At 33.5% G+C, this 26,887-nt stretch overlaps 3 protein-coding genes across 3 annotated transcripts in view; 2 read left to right on the top strand and 1 right to left on the bottom strand.

The window, feature by feature from the left end:
• Nucleotides 1-9,084, top strand: part of LOC124358534 (cytoplasmic dynein 2 heavy chain 1) — a 181,093-nt gene extending 172,009 nt beyond the window's left edge. The window contains exons 89-90 of the mRNA XM_046810833.1: nt 869-1,067; nt 8,885-9,084. Of these exons, the coding sequence (XP_046666789.1) occupies nt 869-1,067; nt 8,885-9,037 (352 nt within the window). The 3' untranslated portion in view covers nt 9,038-9,084. The remainder of the gene's footprint in view (nt 1-868; nt 1,068-8,884) is intronic.
• A 1,839-nt stretch (nt 9,085-10,923) lies between these two features.
• Nucleotides 10,924-18,689, bottom strand: LOC124357940 (zinc finger matrin-type protein 2). Its single transcript, XM_046810067.1, has 5 exons — nt 18,533-18,689; nt 15,762-15,982; nt 14,814-14,887; nt 13,743-13,888; nt 10,924-11,178 (listed from the first exon to the last, which is right to left on the bottom strand). The coding sequence occupies exons 1-5, from the start codon at nt 18,545-18,547 to the stop codon at nt 11,029-11,031; spliced, it is 606 nt and encodes a 201-aa protein (XP_046666023.1). The 5' UTR covers nt 18,548-18,689; the 3' UTR covers nt 10,924-11,028.
• A 6,977-nt stretch (nt 18,690-25,666) lies between these two features.
• Nucleotides 25,667-26,887, top strand: part of LOC124357939 (cytoplasmic FMR1-interacting protein) — a 62,049-nt gene continuing 60,828 nt past the window's right edge. Inside the window, 1 exon segment of the mRNA XM_046810065.1 lies at nt 25,667-25,906. The gene's annotated coding sequence lies outside the window, so the exon portion shown is untranslated.

Here is a 26,887-nt window from a genome sequence, read left to right as displayed (position 1 = left end):
TGTTATTTTCACAATGTTTACTACCAATTTCCCTAAGTATAAAGAAGAATTTGCCACAACCTCAGTGTATGCCGGTGATAGTCTTACTCTGTCTGAAAAATCTATGGAACAACTAGAGATCCAGTCATATATTGTGATTAACATAACATGGCTATGAAGTATTTTCAATATAAAAACCTGGTGGTAGTCAACGAAGGTAAGACCCAGTAAATCATAATGGGCAACAAAAAGAAACAAACAGCTCACTTACCTAGTGTTAAGATGGCAACAGAGGCAAAATACTTGGGAGTGATAATAGATAAAGACCTAAGCTGGACACTGCATATTGACAATCTATGTAGAAAACTGAATTCTGTGATCTATATTATAACAAGACTATCAAAAATAAGTGACACAGCCACTGATAAAACAGCATACCATGCACTGCTTGAAACTCATCTTTGCTGTGCAGAGACCATGTACTGAAGCATAAGTACATCTGCTCTTTGCAACTGCCAAGAGACAACTCTGAATTACTTTTCAATTCTCATATGTCATATAGCATGGAACATTGCATTTTTCTTTAGCAACCCAATCAATAACACTCTGGTGTCAAGACTCTAAACTTTAGATAAAGGTCTCTCTAACACTCTACTGTTTTTCGAATAGAATATATAACAAAATGTATGACATTTTCATAAATAGATTCTAAATAGAATAATTATCTATTGAAAATCTGTGTAATGAATCCAAAGTGATGATGAAGCAGTTAAAATTTATAATTTATCAATAATTCTAAGTTATTTGCATGCCACCACTTGTTATTAATGAACCTTTGAAAACGGTAGAAGTATGCATGGTCTACAGCTTTGTTCTGGTGTGTTCACAGAGAGGGTCAGGTACCTATAGATGAATTGGAGCAGGTGTGTGAGTGGCACAGTTCGAGGGTGGTGGGGAATGGCGCTGTCACTCTAGTGGGGCTGCAGCTGGAGGGAGCTTCAGTGAGTGGGGGTGGTCTCATTGCTAACTCAGCGGACTCGCCTGACGTCACCACAGCACCGGACCTCACTGTACACTGGACATCACAGGTAACTGGTACTATAATAGAACGGCATGGAGTATGTCGAGGGAACTAGTACTGTAATAGAACGGCATGGAGTATGTCGAGGGTAACTGGTACTGTAATATAACGGCATGGATTATGTCGACGGTAACTGGTACTGTAATAGAACGGCATGGAGTATGTCGAGGGTAACTGGTACTATAGAGCGGCTCAGAAACATGTACTCAGAAGTAGATCAGTACAGGTGACTGAGGATTACAACATGTAATTAACTGATACTAAGTAGAACAGGTAACTTTTACTGTGCAGTATAAAAATTAAGTGGTACTGAACAGCAAGACACATTATTGGAATTGCAGTATAACACAGATTACTGGTACTACATAGAGTAGCAAAGTTAAGTAATATTTAAGATTGAATCTGGTAAATTAAATTCTACCATATACCAGTAGGGTATCACAGATTGGTAGTATTTAAAATTAACACTGAAAAATGGTACTCTCACATAGAGCATGTAAGTATATTAATGAATAGCACAGGTAAATGAGATTGTACAGTAGAATAAGTAAGTAATATTTAGGAGTAGCACTGGTAAATGATACTGTAGGATATTAAAGGTAAGTATATTTAAGAGTCGCACTAGTAAAAAAGTATGAAGGGTTTCACAGGTACGTAATATTTAGGAGTAGCACTGGTAAATGACATTGAAGGGTTTCAAAAGTATGTAATATTTATTTAAGAGTAGCATCGGAAAATGAGACTGAAGAGTTTCAAAGATAAGACATATTTACGAGTAGCACTGGTAAATTGGACTGTAGAGTTCCACGGGTAAGTAATATTTAGGAGTAGCACTGGTAAATGACACTGAAGGGTTTCACAGGTAAATAATATTTAGGAGTAGCACTGGTAAATGACACTGAAGGGTTTCACAGGTAAATAATATTTAGGAGTAGCATTGGTAAATGACACTGAAGGGTTTCACAGGTAAATAATATTTAGGAGTAGCATTGGTAAATGACACTGAAGGGTTTCACAGGTAAATAATATTTAGGAGTAGCACTGGTAAATGAGACTGAAGGGTTTCAAAGGTTAGTAATATTTAGGAGTAGCACTGGTAAATGACACTGAAGGGTTTCACAGGTAAATAATATTTAGGAGTAGCACTGGTAAATGAGGCTGAAGGGTTTCACAGGTAAGTAATATTTAGGAGTAGCAATGGTAAATTACACTGAAGGGTTTCACAGGTATTTAATATTTAGGAGTAGCACTGGTAAATGAGACTGAAGGGTTTCAAAGGTAAGTAATATTTACAGGAGTAGCACTTGGTAAATTATACTGTAGAATATTATATGTAAGTAATAATTAGGAATAGCACTGGTAAATGAGACTGAAGAGTTTCACGGGTTAGTATTATTTAGGAGTAGCTGATAAATGAGACCGAAGGGTTTCACAGGTATGTAATATTTAGTAGCTTTGGTAAATGATACTGAAGGGTGTCAAAGGTAAGTAATATATACCAGTAACATTGGTAAATTATACTGTAGATATTATACATAAGTAATATTTAGGAGTAGTACTGATAAATGACACTGAAGGGTTTCACAGGTATGTAATATTTAGGAGTAGCATTGGTAAATGACACTGAAGGGTTTCAAAGTTAAGTAATATCTAGGAGTAGCAATGGTAAATGACACTGAAGGGTTTCACAGGTAAGTAATATTTAGGAGTAGCATTGGTAAATGAGACTGAAGGGTTTCAAAGGTAAGTAATATTTAGGAGTAGCAATGGTAAATGACACTGAAGGGTTTCACAGGTAAGTAATATTTAGGAGTAGCATTGGTAAATGACACTGAAGGGTTTCACAGGTAAGTAATATTTAGGAGTAGCACTGGTAAATGACACTGAAGGGTTTCACAGGTAAGTAATATTTAGGAGTAGCACTGGTAAATGACACTGAAGGGTTTCACAGGTAAGTAATATTTAGGAGTAGCACTGGTAAATGAGACTGAAGGGTTTCACAGGTAAGTAATATTTAGGAGTAGCACTGGTAAATGACACTGAAGAGTTTCACAGGTAGTAATATTTAGGAGTAGCACTGGTAAATGACACTGAAGGGTTTCACAGGTAAATAATATTTAGGAGTAGCAATTGGTAAATGACACTGAAGGGTTTCACAGGTATATAATATTTAGGAGTAGCATTGGTAAATGACACTGAAGGGTTTCACAGGTAAATAATATTTAGGAGTAGCACTGGTAAATGAGACTGAAGGGTTTCAAAGGTTAGTAATATTTAGGAGTAGCACTGGTAAATGACACTGAAGGGTTTCACAGGTAAATAATATTAAGAGTAGCATTGGTAAATGACACTGAAGGGTTTCACAGGTATATAATATTTAGGAGTAGCACTGGTAAATGACACTGAAGGGTTTCACAGGTAAATAATATTTAGGAGTAGCACTGGTAAATGAGACTGAAGGGTTTCAAAGGTAAGTAATATTTAGGAGTAGCACTGGTAAATGACACTGAAGGGTTTCACAGGTATATAATATTTAGGAGTAGCATTGGTAAATGACACTGAAGGGTTTCACAGGTAAATAATATTTAGGAGTAGCACTGGTAAATGAGACTGAAGGGTTTCAAAGGTTAGTAATATTTAGGAGTAGCACTGGTAAATGACACTGAAGGGTTTCACAGGTAAATAATATTTAGGAGTAGCACTGGTAAATGAGACTGAAGGGTTTCAAAGGTTAGTAATATTTAGGAGTAGCACTGGTAAATGACACTGAAGGGTTTCACAGGTAAATAATATTTAGGAGTAGCACTGGTAAATGAGACTGAAGGGTTTCAAAGGTAAGTAATATTTAGGAGTAGCAATGGTAAATGACACTGAAGGGTTTCATAGGTAAGTAATATTTAGGAGTAGCATTGGTAAATGACACTGAAGGGTTTCACAGGTAAGTAATATTTAGGAGTAGCACTGGTAAATGAGACTGAAGGGTTTCACAGGTAAGTAATATTTAGGAGTAGCACTGTAATGACACTGAAGGGTTTCACAGGTAAGTAATATTTAGGAGTAGCACTGGTAAATGAGACTGGAAGGTTTCACAGGTAAGTAATATTTAGGAGTAGCACTGGTAAATGAGACTGAAGGGTTTCACAGGTATGTAATATTTAGGAGTAGCACTGGTAAATGACACTGAAGGGTTTCACAGGTAAATAATATTTAGGAGTAGCAATGGTAAATGACACTGAAGGGTTTCAAAGGTATTTAATATTTAGGAGTAGCATTGGTAAATGAGACTGAAGGGTTTCAAAGGTAAGTAATATTTACGAGTAGCATTGGTAAATTATACTGTAGAATATTATATGTAAGTAATAATTAGGAATAGCACTGTTAAATGAGACTGAAGAGTTTCACGGGTTAGTAATATTTAGGAATAGCACTGATAAATGAGACTGAAGGGTTTCACAGGTAAGTAATATTTAGGAGTAGCAATGGTAAATGACACTGAAGGGTTTCACAGGTAAGTAATATTTAGGAGTGACATTGGTAAATTATACTGTAGGATATTACACATAAGTAATATTTAGCAGTAGTACTGGTAAATGAGACTGAAGGGTTTCACAGGTATGTAATATTTAGGAGTAGCATTGGTAAATGACACTGAAGGGTTTCAAAGTTAAGTAATATCTAGGAGTAGCAATGGTAAATGACACTGAAGGGTTTCACAGGTAAGTAGTATTTAGGAGTAGCATTGGTAAATGAGACTGAAGGGTTTCAAAGGTAAGTAATATCTAGGAGTAGCAATGGTAAATGATACTGAAGGGATTCATAGGTAAGTAATATTTAGGAGTAAAATTGGTAAATGATACTGTAGGATATTACACATAAGTAATATTTAGGAGTAGCATTGGTAAATGAGACTGATGGGTTTCACAGGTAAGTAATATTTAGGAGTAGCACTAGTGAATGAGACTGATGGGTTTCACAGGTAAGTAATATTTAGGAGTAGCACTAGTGAATGAGACTGATGGGTTTCACAGGTAAGTAATATTTAGGAGTAGCACTAGTAAATGAGACTGGAATGTTTCACAGGTAAGTAATGTTTAGGAGTAGCACTGTAAATTTGACTATAGATCACAGATAATATATTTAGGAGTAGCACTGGTAAATGACACTGAAGGGTTTCACAGGTAAATAATATTTAAGAGTAGCATTGGTAAATGACACTGAAGGGTTTCACAGGTATATAATATTTAGGAGTAGCATTGGTAAATTACACTGAAGGGTTTCACAGGTAAATAATATTTAGGAGTAGCACTGGTAAATGAGACTGAAGGGTTTCACAGGTAAGTAATATTTAGGAGTAGCACTGGTAAATGACACTGAAGGGTTTCACAGGTAAATAATATTTAGGAGTAGCATTGGTAAATGACACTGAAGGGTTTCACAGGTAAATAATATTTAGGAGTAGCACTGGTAAATGAGACTGAAGGGTTTCACAGGTAAGTAATATTTAGGAGTAGCACTGGTAAATGACACTGAAGGGTTTCACAGGTAAATAATATTTAGGAGTAGCACTGGTAAATGAGACTGAAGGGTTTTCAAAGGTACTGGTGTTGAGACACTGAAGGTTTAAAGGTTCATGTGAAGGGTTTCAATATATTTAGGAGTAGCACTGGTAATGAGACAGAAGCAAAGTTGACACTGGTAAATGGACTGTTTTCACAGGTTTCACAGGTATAATAGCACTGGTGAATGAGACTGAAGGGTTTCAAAGGTTAGTAATATTTAAGGAGAGTAACACTGGTAAATGAGACTGGTAAATGAGTGATTGGTAAATGTTTTCAAAAATAGGTTAGTAATATAATAAGGTAGCACTGGTTAGGAGTAGCACACAGGAGCAATGTAAATTACACTGAAGGTTTCAAAGGTATCATTGTAAATGAGACTGAAGGGTTTTCAAAGGTAAATAATTGGTAAATTATACTGTAGAATATAAATATGTAGTAATAATTAGAGATAGCACTTTAGTGGAGTAGCACTGGTAAAAGAGTAGCTTGGTAAATGACGGACACAGGGAGTAGCACTGGTAAATGAACTGAAGGGTTTCAAAGGTTTAACATTTTAGTTAGCATGGTAAAGGTTTCACAAGTAAATAATATTTTAGGAGTAGACACTGTAAAGTAGCACACTGAAGGGTTTCAAAGGTTCACACAGGTAAATAATATTTAGGAGTAGCACTGAGACTGGGTTAGTAATCAAATGACAGGTTATCACAGGTAAATATTTTTAGCACTGGTATTGAAGGGTCAAAGTTAGTAATATTTAGGAGTAGCACTGGTAAAATGAGACTGAAGGGTTTCAAAGGTTAGTATATTTAGGTATTAGGAGTTAGAGTAGCACTTGGTAAATGACACTGAAGGGTTTCACAGGTAAATATATTTAGGAGTAGCACTGGTGAATGAGACTGAAGGGTTTTCAAAGGTTAGTAAAATTTTAGGAGTAACACACTGGTAAATGACACTGAAGGGTTTACTGGTAAAATAATATTTAAGAGTAGCATTGGTAAATGACACTGAAGGGTTTCACAGGTATATAACATTTAGGAGTAGCATTGGTAAATTACACTGAAGGGGTTTCACAGGTAAATAATATTTAGGGAGTAGCACTGGTAAATGAGACTGAAGGGTTTCAAAGGTTAGTAATATTTAGGAGTAGCAACTGGTAAATGACACTGAAGGGTTTCACAGGTAAATATATTTAGGAGTAGCACTGGTAAATGAGACTAAAGGATTTCACAGGTAAGTAATATTTAGGAAGTAGCAATGGTAAATTACACTGAAGGGTTTCAAAAGGTATTTAATATTTAGGAGTAGCATTGGTAAATGAGACTGAAGGGTTTCAAAGGTAAGGTAATATTTACGAGTAACATTGGTTAAATTATACTGTAGAATATTATATGTAAGTAATAATTAGGAATAGCACTGTTAAATGAGACTGAAGAGTTTCACGGGTTAGTATTATTTAGGAATGGTACTGATAAAATGAGACCGAAGGGTTTCACAGGTATGTAATATTTAGTAGCATTGGTAAATGATACTGAAGGGTGTCAAAGGTAAGTAATATATAACCAGTAACATTGGTAAAATTATACTGTAGATATTATACATAAGTAATATTTAGCAGTAGTACTGATAAATGAGACCGAAGGGTTTCACAGGGTATGTAATATTTAGGAGTAGCATTGGTAAATGGACACTGAAGGGTTTCAAAGTTAAGTAATATCTAGGAGTAGCAATGGTAAATGACACTGAAGGGTTTCACATGTAAAGTAGTATTTAGGAGTAGCATTGGTAAATGAGACTGAAGGGTTTCAAAGGTAAGTAATATCTAGGAGTTAGCAATGGTAAATGATACTGAAAGGATTCATAGGTAGGTAAGTAATATTTAGGAGTAGCATTGGTAATTTATACTGTAGGATATTAACACATAATTAATATTTAGGAGTAGCATTGGTAAATGAGACTGATGGGTTTCACAGGTAAGTAATATTTAGGAGTAGCACTAGTGAATGAGACTGATGGGTTTCACAGGTAAGTATATTTAGGAGTAGCACTAGTGAATGAGACTGATGGGTTTCACAGGTAAGTAATATTTAGGAGTAGCACTAGTAAATGAGACTGATGGGTTTCACAGGTAAGTATATTTAGGAGTAGCACTAGTAAATGACACTGATGGGTTTCACAGGTAAGTATATTTAGGAGTAGCACTAGTAAATGAGACTGGAAGGTTTCACAGGTAAGTAATGTTTAGGAGTAGCACTGGTAAATTTGACTATAGATCACAGATATGTATATTTAGGAGTAGCACTGGTAAATTTGACTATAGATCACAGATATGTATATTTAGGAGTAGCACTGGTAAATGAGGCTGATTTGACTAAGTACTTGCTATGAGCTACTATTGAGAATTTATAGCTAAAACCCTTTAAGTGGTGAGTTTCCAACGGTGCTGTCACGTGGTACTGCCAGATTTATTTGTTGCACCCAGAGCCACTCCACAGTCTAGCATACTTTTCGTCCGTCATGATCAACTTCAGCAACATGTTCATTTACCAAACTGCGACCAGAATCTCTTGATTCGTCACGTCAGATCGTGGTTAATGAATTGAGCCCACATCTTAATAGCAATCATTCTCATAAAGTCACACACTTATGAATGCCTAATTCACAACTCACAACAGCGCATTTGGACAAATCTTAAATTGATAAAAAAGTCCTTACCATTATTACAAATAACTCCCACATACTGACTGAACCACAATCAAAATAGAGCAAAAAAACAGTAGCTGCTTCAAAAACGCAATTGAAAAAATTAGAAAACGCTATGTTTATAACGTTTAGGTAAAACTTCACCATGTGCTTTCGTAATAGTTCCTTAGTTGACCGTCAGAGTGTAATAGCAATTCAACTGTGAATTTGTAGTAGTTCAAATAAACACTATTACAGGTCAATGTGTATCATCTTACAGACGTGTAGCGAAGCAGCTTTTCGGCATGTGATAGCAAGGATGTGGCAATTAAGGAGTTAAAAGGTTGTTATAACTTTGTAAGTTATCCTGACAGTACTGTTTTTCAACTCCTAGTTCTGTATAATGGTGGTATTTAGTTTGGTGCAATATTACACCCCGTGTCTAGCAAAATACACAACCTTATGTGGCTGTAATACTGGATATCATGTATGTACTCTCAAAAGGGTAATAAAATACTGAAACAAGAGTAACAGTAATTATACTTCATCTAAATTGGAATTTATAATCATGGTCTTCCTGTTTCAGGGCAAAGAGGAAGGTTCTGGGGATAAGATAGCCATCCCACTGTATCTGTCTGCTGCCCGTGAACTCGTGATTACAGAGTTGAGGATACCTTGCCGGCCCAGCGAGCACAGCAAGTGGGTATTGGCCGGCACAGCCTTCTACATCCGAACCTGAATGTGACTTTCATGTTTGTGAATTAAATCTAGTCATTTTGATCTCAAGTTTGTCGCTATTTTATTACCTTTTAATGTTTGTGAATAAAAGTTAATGTAATTCAGACTACATTGTGGAGAGTCAGCTCTTCCAGAAATTAAAGGAAGTTCAAAGAATAAATCAAGTTTTACCCCTTAAGAAAATGTTCAACCTCAAATATTTTTACACTCTTATATTTGTTCAAAGAATGGAACTTGCCTTATTTTCAAAATATAATTAAACAAACATCCAAATGTATTTTTGTTTTTCTTGTAAGTTTAAATAATAGTAATAATAAATCCGTTATTTTTTTCTCATTCAAATACATATAAGTATAGAAGTATAAAACAATACACAACTTGAAAATAAACATATACTAACCCAAATAGAAAAGAATCTTGCCCTTGGATTAAGTTCAGGTACAATAAACAATACAAAAACTTAAATTCTATGTACTATCAAAATAAAACATATTATTAGAAAAATATAACCCATTTAACATTTTTTTTAATACATTATTGGTTATAAGCTGTTTCTTTTTTACATTTAATGGCCAAACTAGGTATTAAATGAAAAGTAACAATTTGAGGACTGTTTAATTCAAGTAAGGTATTTAATAAAAATTAAGTATAAAACCTCTCAAAATTCAATGTAAGCGCCTGTATTTTTACCAGTTTTTCCAATCGTCTTGGAATATCAGCTATAGACTTTTGCAGGAATTGTTGAGGTACATTTGTAAGCACTTGCTGAATACTTTCTTCCAGTTCATTAAGATTCGTAGGTTTAGGTCTTATAAGACTTCATCCTTTACCCAACCCCAAAGAAAAAATTACAAGGCGTGAGATCCGTACTACAAGCAGGCCATTCATATGGTCCTCGGAGACCTAACCAACATCCTGGGAAACTGTAGTCAAGCCACTCTTGAACATTCAATGCAAAGTGTGGTGGAGCCCCATCTTGCATAAATATCATGTTCTTAATGCTGACAAAATTGGCCAAACTCTGTGTACAAGTATGTTGAGATACCGCTCTCAATTCATTGTTTCTCACAAGAGAAAAGAGCCAATAATATCGACTTGATGCCTTGGGATGGTTTTGTGTTTCCTCAGCCGTAACTCTAGGATCAAACTCTGCCCAGTAATGTGAATTGTGGGGATTAACAAAACCCCCACTGTGAAAAACCGTTTTGTCAGTCCAGACAATGTTATCAAAGAGTTCTGGCCAATATTCATGCCACCCAAGCATAATTTCTCTGTATTCCATCTGGCGATCAGTCTTCAGGAAATATTTCTTGGCAGTAATATGGTTTCCAAGGATGAAAGCCGAGAGATGTCAGGACTGTCATAACAGTGTGCCGTGTAAGACCATTCTCACGAGCTCCTTGTCGAGTTGATTTTCCGGGACTTCTTGTGAATATCTCTTCAACGAATTAGAATATTTTCTTCTGATCTTGATGTTGGTGGACGGCCGGTTTTTCTATTGTCTTTCAACGATCTACTAGTCAATAATTTTGAATGACAGTTTTTTATTGATTTTGGATCCAACACAGCATGAGGTCCGTTGATATTGCGCCACCACCTTAACACTTCCACTATTACCAGCCAGACTTTGTAACGGCAGTTTGCGTTTGCTCTTGAGGTGACAATCGTCCTGCAGCCTTTTTCTTCAATTCTATTTAATTTTTAATCTGTAAGGAAAAAAAAAACAAAATTAGATGTAATGTACTTGGTTGAAATTGGCAAAACTGATAGTCAAATAAAAATAGGGAGTTTCTTTTCAACCACCTTGTAGATATATATCTGCATTGTTCTTATAAGTATTTGGATTGGAAGTGTATGGTCATTTTACAAGCACAAGAAAACATCAAATCTCATATAAAAACATGTATTTACATATACAGAAACGTTGTACAGCCACAGAGATAGAATTATATACAAAATTAAAGCCAAGTGTAGAGGGAAGGTATTATGTAACTATTTGCGCTTCCCCCCTCCAAACCCTGAGAACCCCATGATTGATGCCAATTCTGACTGATGGCTGTTGGATGTGTCTTCGCTTTCCTCCTCTAATTTTCTTTTCTTCTCTTTTTTCTTTTCTTTTCTGTACTCTTTCAGTTTTTCTTCCTGCAACATACCAAAATACCTAAGTACACTATCAAAAATATTGACTAGAAATCTTTTAATTCATCAACTTAAAATACAAGTATTATTTAAAAATCTTTGAATGTGTTATTGATTAATACAAAATACACAGATGAAATTAAACAATCTTCTAAAAGAATTAAAATCTGTGTTAAGGGGATTTTGCAATTTTTTGACTCGTTGTTTGTGCAACACAAAGGATAAGTTTTGTAATTTCCATTACATTTTACACAAAATAAAAATTAGATGTATATGAAGATATTTTATTTGGTAATGGTTTATGTTATTTTCATAATTTATGTACAGTAAAATTGGTACTTTAGAATTGACGAGAATAATCTTTTGAAAATTGAATTTCATCATGATACAAAATGAAATTAACCAAGGCTCACCAGAATATCAAAAGATAACAGCTAACTTTCACTTAGTGTTGCAAAAATGGAATCTAATACTCAAAACCCTGTTAGAAAATTACAGAACACAGTGAGCCTTCTGCATTGAACAGATGTTGTACATTGTGCAGTTATTTATTTAAACATAAAGAGAAAAACATGCTTAAATTATACATGTAAATTAAATCTTATCTTTGGTAATATTTGAATAAAAATATTGCTTCCAAAGCATTTTAGTTACTGAATAAAGATAGGTGTGCACAATTAGACATTAAGGCATGATAGCTAGATTTAGTATTAAATAAGAATTTTTAGTGAGATGTAGTTCGTTCGTTGATCATTCATTATCACTGTTATCATTGATCATTATCAATGTTATCATAAATCATTATAAAATCTTTTTAATCATTTAAAGGACTGTGAAAGTGATGATTTAATCAAAATCATTACACAGGTATTTTGGAAAATGCTGATCTCACTATAAACATTATTTTTTATAACAATTTGGTTAACCCTTTTAGTGCTAAGGGGTCTGGTACATTGCCATACCCAAGAGTGCTAAGCATTTTAGGGCATAAATGCAGAGTTTTAGTAAATTCCTTACTATTTCCTTAATTGAGGTCATATCTTGTTACTATTTTTTTATTGAAGATAAATAACCAATAAACAGAAATAAATACAAAAAAGTACATTTTTACATATTTGGATTGTTATAAACATTTTTTCTTTATAATGTTAATTTTTTTATAATATTGTTTTCAATTTTGCATACAATTTTAGTATGTAAACAATTTTATATTATTTTTCTGATGCTACCATCGGAAAGAGCAACTAAAACTAATCAAATTCCATATATTTTATTTTATTTTTACACAAAAAATAATAAGTGTGGATGAAAAATATAATATGTTGTCCGCGCCAAATTTTGCCCTACATGTAATGTTTGAAACGCTCAAGAGAAATGTAATACACTTACTATTATTAGCATAAATACTTTATTAACTTTAATATTATTTGTAAAAGAAGAAATTCAAGCACAGTTAACTCTTTTTTTACCTAAATAATTGTTTTATTCAGCAATAAAACTGTAAAAAAGGTGAAGTAACTCATCATAACCCGCAATGTTCTTATTAGCCATAGTTTGTAACTTAGTAAAATATAATACACACGGAAAACACAAATGAAAAATGAAGTAATGCAATGATTTGGAATACTAATGAAGTAGTATTTCACAATTATAACACAATTTAATGGATAAAATAAGATAAAACAAAGTAAACAAAGCACAGCATCAGTTCGCTCGCAACGTGAACATCCGAACTGACCTTCTTTTTATTTCACGTCGAAGACGTAGAAACAGCTGGTCGTCGGCAATCAAATATACAAATATCGTTACTCTATGGCTTTTGGATGAACTGTCATCGTTTGCAGCCAGTAACTTGCATAAACTAAACCAATACATATAAAAATACGCTGCGTCTACAATGTAGACGCTAGCACTTTTAGACATAAACACAGCGTCTACGGCGTAGACGGTGTAGCACTAAAAGGGTTAAAAATGAATCTAGAAAATAATAAACAAATCTTATGTATTTCTTTGTTTGAAGTTTGTTTTTGACGATGGAAGGATTGTAAAGGAGACAGGATTTTTCTGGACATTTGCCATCGTTTAGTGATACAAAATGAGTTCTTACTTATTTAACAACTAGATCTGCATACCACATTAACAGTCAATTACTCTGATGTATCATAAATATATATTATCCTGAAAACCTTTTTTACCCAAATTATTCAAAAGAAATGGATATTTCCACTGAGATTCTAAATTTGATTTTATGATCTAAATTTAAATCATGATACGTAAAGGGGGGATGTAAAAATGGATTATTAGTGCAATAAAGTAGGCTAAATTCACTAACAAATGGTACGGGTTTCTATAAGAACATAACAAGTTATTTCAGAACATCATTTAGATGTTTTAAATCCACTTCATTTCTAGAACCATTCATAAAGTTTCTGTGTTTAATTAATTTTTGAAAATCCTATATACAGAGTGTCCCATAAGTGTATGACCACATAGGTCACCTATCAATGTTTGATCCTCCATTATGGGACACCCTGTATAACTATATAAAACATTTTTATTTTGAATACCTCTTCTTTCAACTCCCTCATCCTTTGCTCGATGTCATAATCTTTCTTTTTCTCTTCTCGTTTCTTTTTGTTCATCTCAAACCTCCGCCGCACCTGGTCCAGTGTAGAGGTTTCCACACGCATGGACATGCCCATGTTCCTCTGATCTGAAATTGACATTTTAGTCTGAGTCCAAGACTTTAACACTCAATGATACAACAGAGATACTGTAATTTAAAAGGATTTCAAAAAGGAAATGCATTTTCACAGTGTTTGTTAAATCTTTTAAGACTGTACAGTTTGTTTGGATCTTTGTCAAAAAACCCGTCACTAACATACAGTACCTGTAAAAATCCAACAAACAATAGGCAATTTTAAAGATATATTTTTAAAGTTTTTAATTTTTTTTATTTGTTAAAATAGTGTGACCCTTAAAGCTGAAACCCTGAAACAAATTTGGTGTTGTAGTTAAGGTAGCATTGATTCTTAGCAATTTATCAGTAACTGATATCTCAATAACCGATGTCAATCAGAAAATCAAGGGGAAGATTCTGGTCTTGGCAATATTGGACTCTTCTAAATAACTCTGTTTATTAAATCTCAATCCTCTGGTTTATTCATTTACAACAAAATTTCTTTTTAAATATAAAACCAATGAGGTGACTTTGTGTAATTCATTGTTTGTGATATTTCGTTTCATGGACTGGACTCTTCAGCATTCCTCAAGATCATCGCTATATTCCTTTTATGACGCTGCAGTATACATAGAGACATCAAAAACAACAAAAGCAGATATAAACAATCCAAAAAAAACTACTTTCAGATGATCAATTTTTTAGAGAATGACATTCTTCATGAACATACACACAGTGAAAATATAATGAATCAACTTTAATGCTTAGGCCATTGTTTTTACAGCAAATAATAATACTGCTCATGAAACCAAAATTAAGGTTTTTGAAATTCACAAAATTTGCTAATTCTCCAAAAAGCATCTGCTTTACACTGTACACTGTATATTGTGGCAATGTCAGTTAGAGAAGTATAATGTTGCAGGTAGTGATAAAAACATTGTTTAGTATAATATCTTACGTTTCTTTCCATTGATGTGGTCCAGAAAGTTTATAGAATCTTTGACGACACAGTCGCACACATTGCAGTAATATCTGAAAATAGATGTGTATAAGTATACATTATTGTAGTATGTATAGTACGGTATATACTAGAATAACAAATAAAGAAAAAAATGTATATTCTCAAACATAACTAATATAAAGGTTTTAGCATTCTTTTCGCATACTGAGTGACAAGCACATTTCCATTGTAGATGTATTGATGAACAGGATGCAATAATGAGATGGTTGCACTGCTTGTCGTTTAGTTACAAGTTTATAATTAACAAGACCTACACACAATCAAACCTTCCTAACGTGTTACCAGACCAGGGTAATGCGATCACTTACAAATTAAGGTGAATTAAGGTATGATCATTTAAATCACCTTGTGGTAAACAAGGTTAATCTATTTTATGGATGTACCTTGTGTACAAAAATTAGATTTTTTATTTTTCCCCACCAGAGGTATTAAACCTGAAGATTTTTAAAAATTTCCGTTTTAAAAAATGTAAAAAAAATTAAGGATGCATATTCTAAAATTTGTCCTGTAAATTTTGTAAGTGTTCTATCATATTATGAAATATTAGCATGAGTATGTTATTCCTTCATTGTAGTTTCGGCCCTAAAAAGTCCGTTTTGTGCAAATTTGATTGCAAGCTTTTACAGATTTTTAAGTTATTAGGATTAGTTTATAGCTTATAGTTGTGAGAACCTAAACTATACAATATACTTCACCGAAGAAGATGGTGAAAGTTATTAACAAATTATAAAAATTACATTTGCTTAACTGGATCACTTCATACGGATTGACATAATACAATGAATGGATGAATATTTTGCCGGTATGTTCTTTTTTTGTTATTGAATCATTTTCTGAGGATGATTTCATTAAAGAAAAAGAATGTTTTTAAGTCCTAATACTTACCCTCCAGTTTGAGAAGAAGGAGTATTCTTCGTAATTACTATACTTTTGCCCAACTTGGACTCAAGATCAACCCGATAGTCTCGTTGACGCAGCAACTCTCTCTTCACGGGAGGCTGTTTCTGTTGAGCTTTCTCCTGAGCATCAAGCTCCTCCTGAATCCTCTCCGCAGCCAATCGCTCGTACTCATCCCGGTCCCACTTGCGACGATGGTCTTCTATTTTCTGTAATCAAATTTTAACATATACTCTATGTATGCCTCTGTATTCTTTTGATTGATATTTCGATTATTCTAGGATGTAGTTTTCTGCATTTCCAGAAAGATCTATTTTTACTGCCGATGGGTGCAGAGAGCACTCCAACAGTATGGGATCTATAGAATGATTTGCGTATATTTAGAACTTATCAGAAATAAACTACAGAAATCATATAAAGTTATGGATGATGCTCTTAAAAATGAATGAGCAATTTTTTTCCTGGTACAATTCAAATACAGTCTACATTACAAATAACACTCATTCTTAGGACATACGGTACTTATTTTCAGTTGTGGATAGAGCTAAACATCAGAAACATATGATGCAATTTTCATGAAACTTGCCTTGCAAAACTTACAGAAACTATGGAAATTGTCTCTTTGTCAGTGTACATCCCATCTACAACGTTACATTTTAATAACTGGCCTACAAAAAACAATAAAGTTCTAGAAGTAGACACAGCCAAAGTAGCCAAACTTCAACTGGAGGTTGTCTTAGGTGTTGATTTGCTAAGTTACTAATATTAGACCTACTGAACGCTACAAGATGATCACTGTCAATGTTGTGCATTGCTTCTTGTCTCATCCAACCTGAAGAGGGGTTGAGGTGCACACATTATTTTGGATAAATTTGAATTTGAAATACTACCTCAACAAATGTTTTACTTTTTATGTCAGCAGTACAAGTTTGTGACAAAGCCACTGATGGCCAAGGGAATTTGTGATCAGTACGCCTACTTTCCTGTTATCACATCATGTTCAATGATTTGGCACTTTAAAGTACCAATTACAAATGCCACTGGCCAACAGTCCAGGCTTCAGTGGTGCCAAGCCGGTGGTAGAAAAAGAAAGATATTCCATGTAAAATGGTAAAACCGTTGAAATAAATAAAAATCCTTAGTGGTAGTAACAAAAGTCCAGCACAGACCATGTTAGCACTCTAATTTTGATGGGTATTACATCAATTAATTAAATTAAGGTACCAGTAAGGATAATTTTATATTTTTAACCAACTATATAACATGTACTCACTTTCACGCACAGGACTGATTTGACTGTGTCCTGTATGCCAGAAATAACTTAATAGCATCAATGATGGCTTGCCTACTCTTAATTTTTTACTTTCTAAGAGCTGCCTAGGGGTAGAGTATGGTAAGTAGGCCCGGTGTTTTATATAGAAATTATCAAACAATATTTTATTATTATACCCATCGATATAATCAACCAATAATAATGAATCTGAACAATAAGTAAAACATCTGCACCAACTATACACACATTTTCATACTCTAAACACAATTTGTTTTATTAGTAACTACTTTTAAATAAAATAAGATAGTTAAATTTAGAAAACTATACAAAATAACACTAAAACATGGTTTACTATGTATTGCTTGAAACTTACCTTGCTTACTATGAGGCCAGAAAATAATTAAGGCAATAGTTTTAATGCAATCAAAGTATTAAAAATGTAAATATTAGTTTTAGGTTAGGTTTAGAAAATCATATTTTAGTATTAGTATTGACGCTATTAATATACATTTAATGTATTGTATTGTATTTTTATGGAATAAAGATGATTCTCTCTCTCTGCTTGGTTTCAAGTTGTTTGTTTTGTTGTTACATTTTCTTTATTATTTAAATTACATTTTCCTGATCATCTGTCGTAATTCTTTGTTTGATTAATAGCTGTGGGCTTTTTATTGTTTACGACATTACCTGTTAATTGATTGAACTATGTATAGCCTATTAATTTGAACTATGTAACTTTGATTTAGTATTTTATATATATATATATAGCCTATATATATATATATATATATAGCCTATATATATATATATATATATATATATATATATATATATATTGTTATTGATTGTAGTTCTGTTACTCTACATATAAAGTATCGATGATTGCAATAAGCAATGTAAAAGCCAGCCAGGTTCACTTATTGTACTCTACCCTTGCCTGGTCATCATACTAAAATATGAAGAAATTGTAGTTGACCCAATAATTGCTCAGAATTAATACTCACCTAATCTAATTAACTAATTTTAGGACCCACCTGAGGGCTGACTGACCTACCCAAGGGACATTTCTAGTTGCCAACTGCAATAACTTCCTTAGCCTATTTAGTTTCTTTAATTTAAATATTCCGTTTTTACATTGTACACACTAGAGGAGTTATAGCCTAGACCAACAATACAATTTCTAGAGCATAAAATCTAGAACCAGTAAATAGATTATTAAAAGTGATGTTCTTCCTAGGTTGAAAATTAACTAAAGTGTACTGAATAACCCTACAATTGAAATAAACGTTTCATACCATATTTTTTTTACCTAAAACGTTAGCCGTAAGATGTTTCATGTTTCAATTTCGTCTTAGAAAATCAGCCTGTTTTGAGGTTATAAACTAAGTCTCAATACAAATATTAGTTTAGTACAAAATATGCATTTAAATGTTCCAATAGTTGTTGACATCCAGCATTTAATAAAACAATAATAATTAATACTTACGCTCGATGATGCCATTGCTTAACGTTTCAGAAGTAAAATTCACTAAATCTAAAACGAAAATAATCTTTACTGTCACCCAACTGAACCGCCTTTCTTTGCCTGAGACCTGCTGACTATTAAGTGAGGACTGAGGAGTAAACACTAACCAGTAGTAACAACTGAATACTGACTAGATTGAAGACTATATTATAAAAACACCTCATTGGGATAGAAACAGGCCTGCTGTTGAGCAAAATAACCCTCAATAAAGCCAGTCGGTAATTCTAACAACTCATATAATGTAGTAGTTAACACTACTCCACTTTATACTGCCCTGCTAAACAAGACTGCAGTATCTGCAAAATCCTCAAACTGAGATATTGCCTTAAAGTTTTTTTAAAGTGCCCCTTTCAATGTAAATCCTAAAGAATGATTGTTTTATACTTTTTAGAACTAAAATGACACTAAAATTCATTTAAAATGGTTTAAAAGTTATGAATTATGATTTTTAATGTAAAAAAATCACTTACTGCACTTTTGCTTAGTATAGTCACATCCATATGGCTGCAATTGCCTACCTCTCTGCTAAGGAAGATTGCAGTATCTGCTGTTCAGGTTTGATGTTTATAACTGTAAACTCCCCTTAGCATGTTTATTTTAATATACCTACTTTACATTTTTTGGAGAACAATAACATTAATTTTATTTCAAACTTCTATTGCCTTTAACAAGTAAAAACCCTGAGAAGAATCTTAACAGACAAAATTAATTTAATAAATATTAATAGGTTCTTATATTGCTCCAGAACACAAAATTTATTTATGTAAAGTCAATTTATTATTACATTTCCTTATTTGTAGATTTAAGATTTACATCGAAACATGTATCGTGGGGTCTAAGACTAGTCACCAGCATTTAAAAAAAATATTTGAACGAATTTTGTCTTAAGTTCTCAACATTTTTGGTTGGTTGTCCGCCTTTATACATCAGAACAACGGACACAAGAGTTCAACATAAAGGTGTTCCTCTCTGTCCTTGAACTATTCCAAAAATTGGGAATTATTTTTTGCCAATTATAAATTGATTTTCATCAATTTCTTTGACGCAGCCCTTTTTACAATCTTGGCATGGTGGCAATACCAAATGTTTACACTTGCACCTGCTCTTCCTTCAGTTTCTTACGGTCTTTTAGGCTTAAATCAAATTTTCTTCTTTTTCGTTATAGAGGAGTCAACATGGTCATTTGGAGGCTGATTATTAGAACGCCCCTCATCTTCATTGGAAATACTAATATTTGATGATACTGATGTAATAGTAGTTTTTTGAGGTGGATCATCAAACATATCATAAGTCTTTGGAAAAATCTAATATACTGTTCATTTTATAGCATTTCCATTAAAAACATTCAATATATTGCTTGGAGAAGTGTTTTCAAACTCTGGTAGTTCAATTATAACTATTTCATTGTTAGCTATTATAGGCTCAATTGGTCCATCAGGATTTTTCCTCAATTTCAATTAAAGTATTTTCCATGAAATCTAAATCCATTGTTCATGAGAGATGTCGTTAACAGCCAAAACAGTTACATTATTGCTAGGCACAATCATGTTTTCAAGTTCTGTCAACTCAACAGATATTTCATTGTTTATGGTCTGGTCAATTTTCGCAGTCCTTCAACTGTTTGTAATACAATTGGGTTCGTTGATAACATTATCACAAAAAAATTCAGCTGCATGATTTCTGTTTTGGTATTTGAACATTATTAAATAAAGTTTTGTTTACCTTGTTGTAGTGCAAGTTCCATTAACCTTTTAGAACGATTTGACACATAAGGCCTAGAACTCAACATTTTGTAGATGATTTAACCTTTTCACAAACACATAAACAGTACTGAAAAATTAAAACAACCGTTAAACAGACTAGTCTGTGTCTGGTTTTAAGCAAAATAGTTTCACTGAGTATTTACTCAGTGAAATATTGCTAGACTAAAGATGCAACAAAGTGGTCAGAGTAAACAGTATCTGCAACAGCTGAGTGAACCATGCTAAGCACTGCCGTATCTACTGTATACTGAGCAAGAGTGCAGCATCTACGCCGTAGATACTGCATTCTTCCTTAGCATTGTGTACTTACGGCACTCTTGCTTAGTTTTAGAAGGCCTTTGAAGGTAGATACTGCAATTGAATATTAAATAACTCTGAAACGATTGCAGATACGGTATTTTTATTTAGTCCAATGAATTCCTCGTGGTCCAAAACATGAAAATCAATATAAATCTCAAAAAGTGAAATTTTGCAGATACGGCACTTTTGCTTAGGAGGGCAGTATAGCTACAAATTAAAAACGTTTAATGTCTTGAAATTGTAGAAAATTAAAAGACGACATACTCCAAGCTAAAAAGTTTCATCATAGGTTAACATTTCTCATTTTAAACTCCATATTTTTTATGGTTGAAAATCTATTCTAGAGAAACTTAAGTTAATGTATCTATAAAGGTGGATAGTACCTGCTACTAGCCTTACGGGTCAAAAAGGATATCGTCGAATATAGTGCTCTATACTTTAGGGGGTTTTACACATCATGAAATTTTCTTAAATTGTTATCCGACAGCTGTATGTTAGTAAAATCATACAATTTCTATCTTTAGCATAATCCTATGAAGGTTTTGATTGCGATGAAATATTCCAAGTTCAGAGACTAAACCAGACAATATTGAACAAAACAATCTAGAAAATCAAGTCTTGTTGTATTTAGGTTACTACTGAAAGGAATTGCTACTAGTAGATTATGAAAGAGAACTGTTTTATAGTTATTATTGGTGGTGTACAATAGGTGGTATTAGAGAGACAACTAGCGTGATGTAGAAAGCTAAAAGGGGCCATAAATAAAAATGTATATCATGAAATATTGTTATTTCTTAAGACAGCTTTAAGTCCCGAGTGCTTTCATGCCAAAATACTATTAAATAAGTGGAAACCAACTCGGTTTTTTTTTAGAAAACTCATTAAAACATTTTGAAATATGATAACTTTCATACGACACACATTTAAGGAAATTAGTATACCTACACAGAAATAATATAGGGCATTTCTTTTTTAGTTGGTCTATTACATGGCCGTTAATATTTACATTTCTAAATGGTAGGTATTAAAAAGCATAAAGAATGAACAGACTCTTAAAAACTCTCATCCCACTAATATTATAAATGCGAAAGTTTGAATGTTTGGATATTTGGATGTTTGTATGTTTAGATGTTTGGAGGTTTGTCCTCGAATCACGCTAAAACTGCTATAAGGATTGTGCTGAAATTTGGAACAGGTATAGCTTTTCAAAGTCAAAGTAAAAGTCAACATTTCTTTATTGCCATAATAACATAAGTACATGCATTGGCTTGCGTCAAAATAAATATAATTATTTGCTTTTGGTTTGAATTAACATTTAGAGTGCTTTTTACCACCCATAACACATTAATTTCACCAAATAAAGTCGAATTCAAATTGAAAAATTAGTTTGTTTACATTCGAATGTTATGATAAGAACGAAACGTAATAACGTTTCATAATTCAAATTAAGTGTTAACTGGCACTGAACAGTTGTTGACAGCTATAATTCGACAAACTTTCTTAAACATCTGTTCTTAAACAAACATTATGTTTTTATTTTCATTTGCTAATGAAAATAAAAAGATAATGGCGGGCGACTTATTATGCCAAAACACCGGGAGTGAATTTAAATGACCAGAACAGACCCATATTGACCGCAGCAACTTTTTAGTTGTACGATACACTTTCGTCATTGGGATAAAAAGGCTAACTCTTATTGTTACTGAAGCCATCGAAGAACTTCAACAAATTATCATGGAATGGGGGAGGGAAATACTAATCTTATAAAAACTGTTTCACTTTACGACTTCAGGATCCCAAACCTCTGTTCTTTAAACTTAAATCTAAATTGGATCAGGAGATTGGAATTGCTTTGAGTGACTATCGATTATCTCTAGACTGTTTATTATGTCATAGAAAAATAATACATAGATATATTGTCCAGTTTTTCAACAGAAACTTGCGTGCGAAGTCGCGGGTAACTGCTAGTTTGTACATATTTGTAAAATTATTATTTTGTACAAAATTGTTATTATTATACAAAATCACAAAGTGAGTACTGATTTAACAAATAATTAGGAATTAGTAGAACAAAACAATCATATTGAATAGAGAGTGATGTAAACGTTTAAAATTAAACTTAGCATTTCCACTTGTGTGAGTGATACGAGCCAGGCTAGCCGATTTTGCCTTGATCTCGAGTGAATAAAACTGTTTATTCTTCTTTATACTACTGTCGGATTTTAATCAATAAGTATAACCCGGATTTTTGTCAGATTCGTGTTACGAGCGTCGGATAGTTCTTGCGGGAACACCCGTGCAGCAAATCTTCAGCAAAGGTCTATATCATCTTTAGGAAGAATAATTTATGCGCAAACACATTACCACAACTTTCTAATTTGCAGTGAACCACTCCACTTAACGACTTTTTATGTAGGAATGTATTACTAAGCTGTATTCACTAACTCTTGAATTGAAGATACATTTTTTATAAACAGTCCAAATCCCCAATCACATAAAATTTGGTATGTCCTACAGATCGAAAGGAGAGAACAATCTTGTCGTTCATCCGATTGCAAACTCTTTATGCAAGATATACCATTAATATATTTTTTTACGTTCTGTCCTACACAGTTGTCTGCGTTGATATGTAATGGATTTTCCCCATGGCGGACATGTTCAAAATAATGGTAGAGATGGCCAACAAGAAGATTAGGGCCCATACCGGGATTACACTTTCCGGGATTTAGGTAATTGCTTGCTTATTAATTACTCGCTTACACACAATACTCCAAAAACGCCTATATTAACCAAGAAATATATTGGTCCAGGCAGCGGACGAATGCTTAGGAAATGAATGAGGACCACATCAAAACTGTAGTGTATAACACGATAAACCTTGTCATCATAAGTGAAAAATATACACTCAAAGAAGCGGACCTGCTTAATAAAATATGCCATAAATGGTTATTTTAACCAATTTTCTACATTTTCGAGCACTCTGTATGCATGCATGTCATACACGTGGTTTGTGACAATGGTAATCGTCCCGCAAATAGCCCAAAACCCAAACAAGATGAATTTGGTACAAAGGTTAATCCTAGAAATATTTAGACACAGTTCATTTCAATGGGACTCAATTTTGTTTCAATGTTGCGGCTGTAATTTTTAAAAATTCATAAATTCATGCTATTTATAGACACGGAGAAAGCATAACATTGTTTTGAAATACATGTAACACTTTCTAAACATTTTGTTATAAACTTTGTTTTTGTATTTAGGAACATTTTCTAGATATCGATTAAAACTCATTAGCCTTTTTAGATCATCAAGAACTGGCGTAAGAAATGTTGAAACCAGTTAAAACTTGATTCCAAATTTGGCTTGAGACTTATAAATATCTTGGCTAAGTTCATTGGCCGATTTAAAGAATCAAGAATCAAAGCTTTATTGCCGTTACTACAAAACACAGCATGGCATCGTCAAATTTGTTCACAGCATGAATACTTATTTCATAACACAGCCTTCATTATTGTTGAATACATTCTACAAACTCATCAACACTGTATACAGCTAGATTGACTAGCAAGTTTTTTCATATAATTCTTCAAACTAACTAGGTTTAAACGTTTTAAATTATCTGGCAGTAGGTTATATAATTTTATACCTAATTCTACATAGCTGTTTTTAGTTGTCTGATAATCACAATGGTTGGTTCTGAGATGTAAACAATTTTTAGTAGAATAGCTATGTATGGATCTATTGTTAGGAATTTCATTCGATCTATATTGTATATCATTTAAAACATTAAGAATATACAAAGAAGGAACGGTCAGAATCTTGAGTTTTTTGAACAAAGGTTTACAATGTGTTCTGTTCACATTACAAATAATCCTAATAGCTCTCTTCTGCAATATTAGTAATCTCTTAGTGTTACAATCATTCCCCCAGACAACTACACCATATGACAAGTGGCTATGTATATGAGCAAAGTAAACTGCAGTCAATATTTCAGTACTTACAACCAATTTCAGCCTTAACAACATAAAAATACCTTTAGACATTTTTTTACATACAGATTTAAGGCGAATATTCCATTTAATATTTTCTTGTGTTTAATATTTTATTTTTTTGTGTATACCTAAAAACTTAACACATTCATTGTTAGGGTTGTACCTTAAGCTAAAGTCAAGATTCTGGGTCTTTTCATGATTTAAACAAAGATTTGGTACTGCACTCCATTTTGTTCGAGCATAAGGAGATTTTTCAAACTTTAAATATTTATTGTGTGAGAACTTGGTGGTCTCATTGAAGCAAATGGCGATTAGAAGAAAAAGGCGGATGCTATTTCTTAACAACACTTCTAAAAATTTTTGAAAAAGGAGAATAAATTTCTAAACGTGACTACAGCTGAAAAGGTACGTAGTTGAAGGCCCGTTAATTGGCCTCAGCCAGCCCCACAGTGTACCGGTTTGTTGTCCCGCGGTTGGCTCGAGTTTACGGCCAAGATGATAGATCAGAGGTTCCTGCCAACTGGGTGCGGTACGGTCCACCGTCACCACACTGTATCACTATCAAAGCAAAGTCTGCCATCCGACCAAACGAGACCTTGCGCAGCCGGCTAGCTCTGATAGCGTATAAAGAACATTGTGCAGCCCACATTCCAGTTAACATGGTATGATCTAGTTGTTGACTGGGATTGATTATGACTGACCGGCTCGCGCTGTCATGGGATAATTCACCGAGTTTAACAATCGAGTGAGTAAGGCATTTTTTACTCACGACTAGACTTCAAAGATGTCATATACTGGGCCTCCTTGACCGGTTTTGGTGAAAAAACTGACATAATTTAATAATTTATGATGTTGTGCATCAATATTATTAACTTTTTGTAATGCCATGTAATAATTTACCCACGACAGTATTTAATTAATGTTTGTTGTACAGATTGTAAATAAAATATTGTTAAAAAAAGTTCAAGCGAAGCGTTCATATTTGACGTTGGCAGCACTGGTTGAGTTTACAATAATTTCAGTATTGTACCACTCAACCACTGTACATCATTGACTTGACAATAATTAGTCATTGGTATTGAGTCTTACTTGTATTATAGATAAGATAAGCTATTGAATTTAATGTCTCGCAAATTTTGATTGTGTTATATGACTGTGACAGGAGAATATAGATTGGTATGGTGCTTCATAAAGGCACGAAATTTGGGTGCACTCAGTGAATATACTGATAAATAATACATGGATTAGATAGGGTTAGGGCCTACAGGGAAATTACCACGGTGAGCAATGGCTATTGTAGATTTCGAAAACGTTTAGGATACGCTTACGATAGTTACTTAATTTGTAAGGTAGTAAAATGTGTACTAATATCCTGAATTAAGGAAGACTAGATTGTATGTAGATCTCTATATTATTGTATGATTTTCAAGACTGAACAACTAAAAGCCTCCATATATCATTGACCCTAACTTTGTCAAACTTGGGAAGAAACATTAATAAAAGCTTACTTTGCACATTGAGGTGCCTTAGAGTAGTAGAATAATTTTAAGATAGTCAAAGGTAAAATTAACAATGGAGTGGCGAAATATGGGTTTAACTTTATTAACCTATTGCTAACTTTTTCTTGACCAAAATGTGTTCAAGGAGTGGTAATTAGAAATAATGAAGTTACAGAACATTAACACTTTCATGACAATGTGTATCCCATCGGGTACATGAGATCTTTCACAACTGCCATTGTGTACCCAACGGTATACACATCAGGCTTTTGTAAAGTGCGTCGTGCACCCGATGGGGTACACGTTGCTATGCTTTCATTTTGTGTGTTTATTGTTTGCCTGTTTTAGTGGTTTGTTAAATTTGATCCCGTGCTTAAATAAGTACCTCAGGCTATCGTGTACCTGTCAGGCGCATAGTTGCTTAATTCTGAAGGTAAATTAATATTTTTAGGCACCCTTTGGGGCACACAGAGAAAAATTAAAAAACTTAACGAAATAATTGTTTTTGTTCAAAATTGCGAAGTGTACATACACATCTCCTATACTTAGACGTTTGACGTAAAAACTGCTCATGGTTTTTTGCCATTATTGAAAAATTTGACGGCAAATAAAAAAAGTTTGGAAAACACTGACGATGTGAACATGTTTACCTTCCTACTGGCCAGCGACTCATTTTCAGGAGTCATGACTATCGCTTGATGAAAACCTAACCACCCCTGCGATGTTGAAACACAATGGCATGGAAGCAACTGAACCTCAAGC

Source organism: Homalodisca vitripennis, chromosome 3 (genome assembly GCF_021130785.1).
Source record: "Homalodisca vitripennis isolate AUS2020 chromosome 3, UT_GWSS_2.1, whole genome shotgun sequence".
In the NCBI taxonomy this organism is placed as follows: domain Eukaryota; kingdom Metazoa; phylum Arthropoda; class Insecta; order Hemiptera; family Cicadellidae; genus Homalodisca; species Homalodisca vitripennis.
The sequence above is the reverse complement of the archived record's forward strand: the minus strand, read 5'-3'. Positions and strand labels throughout refer to the sequence as shown.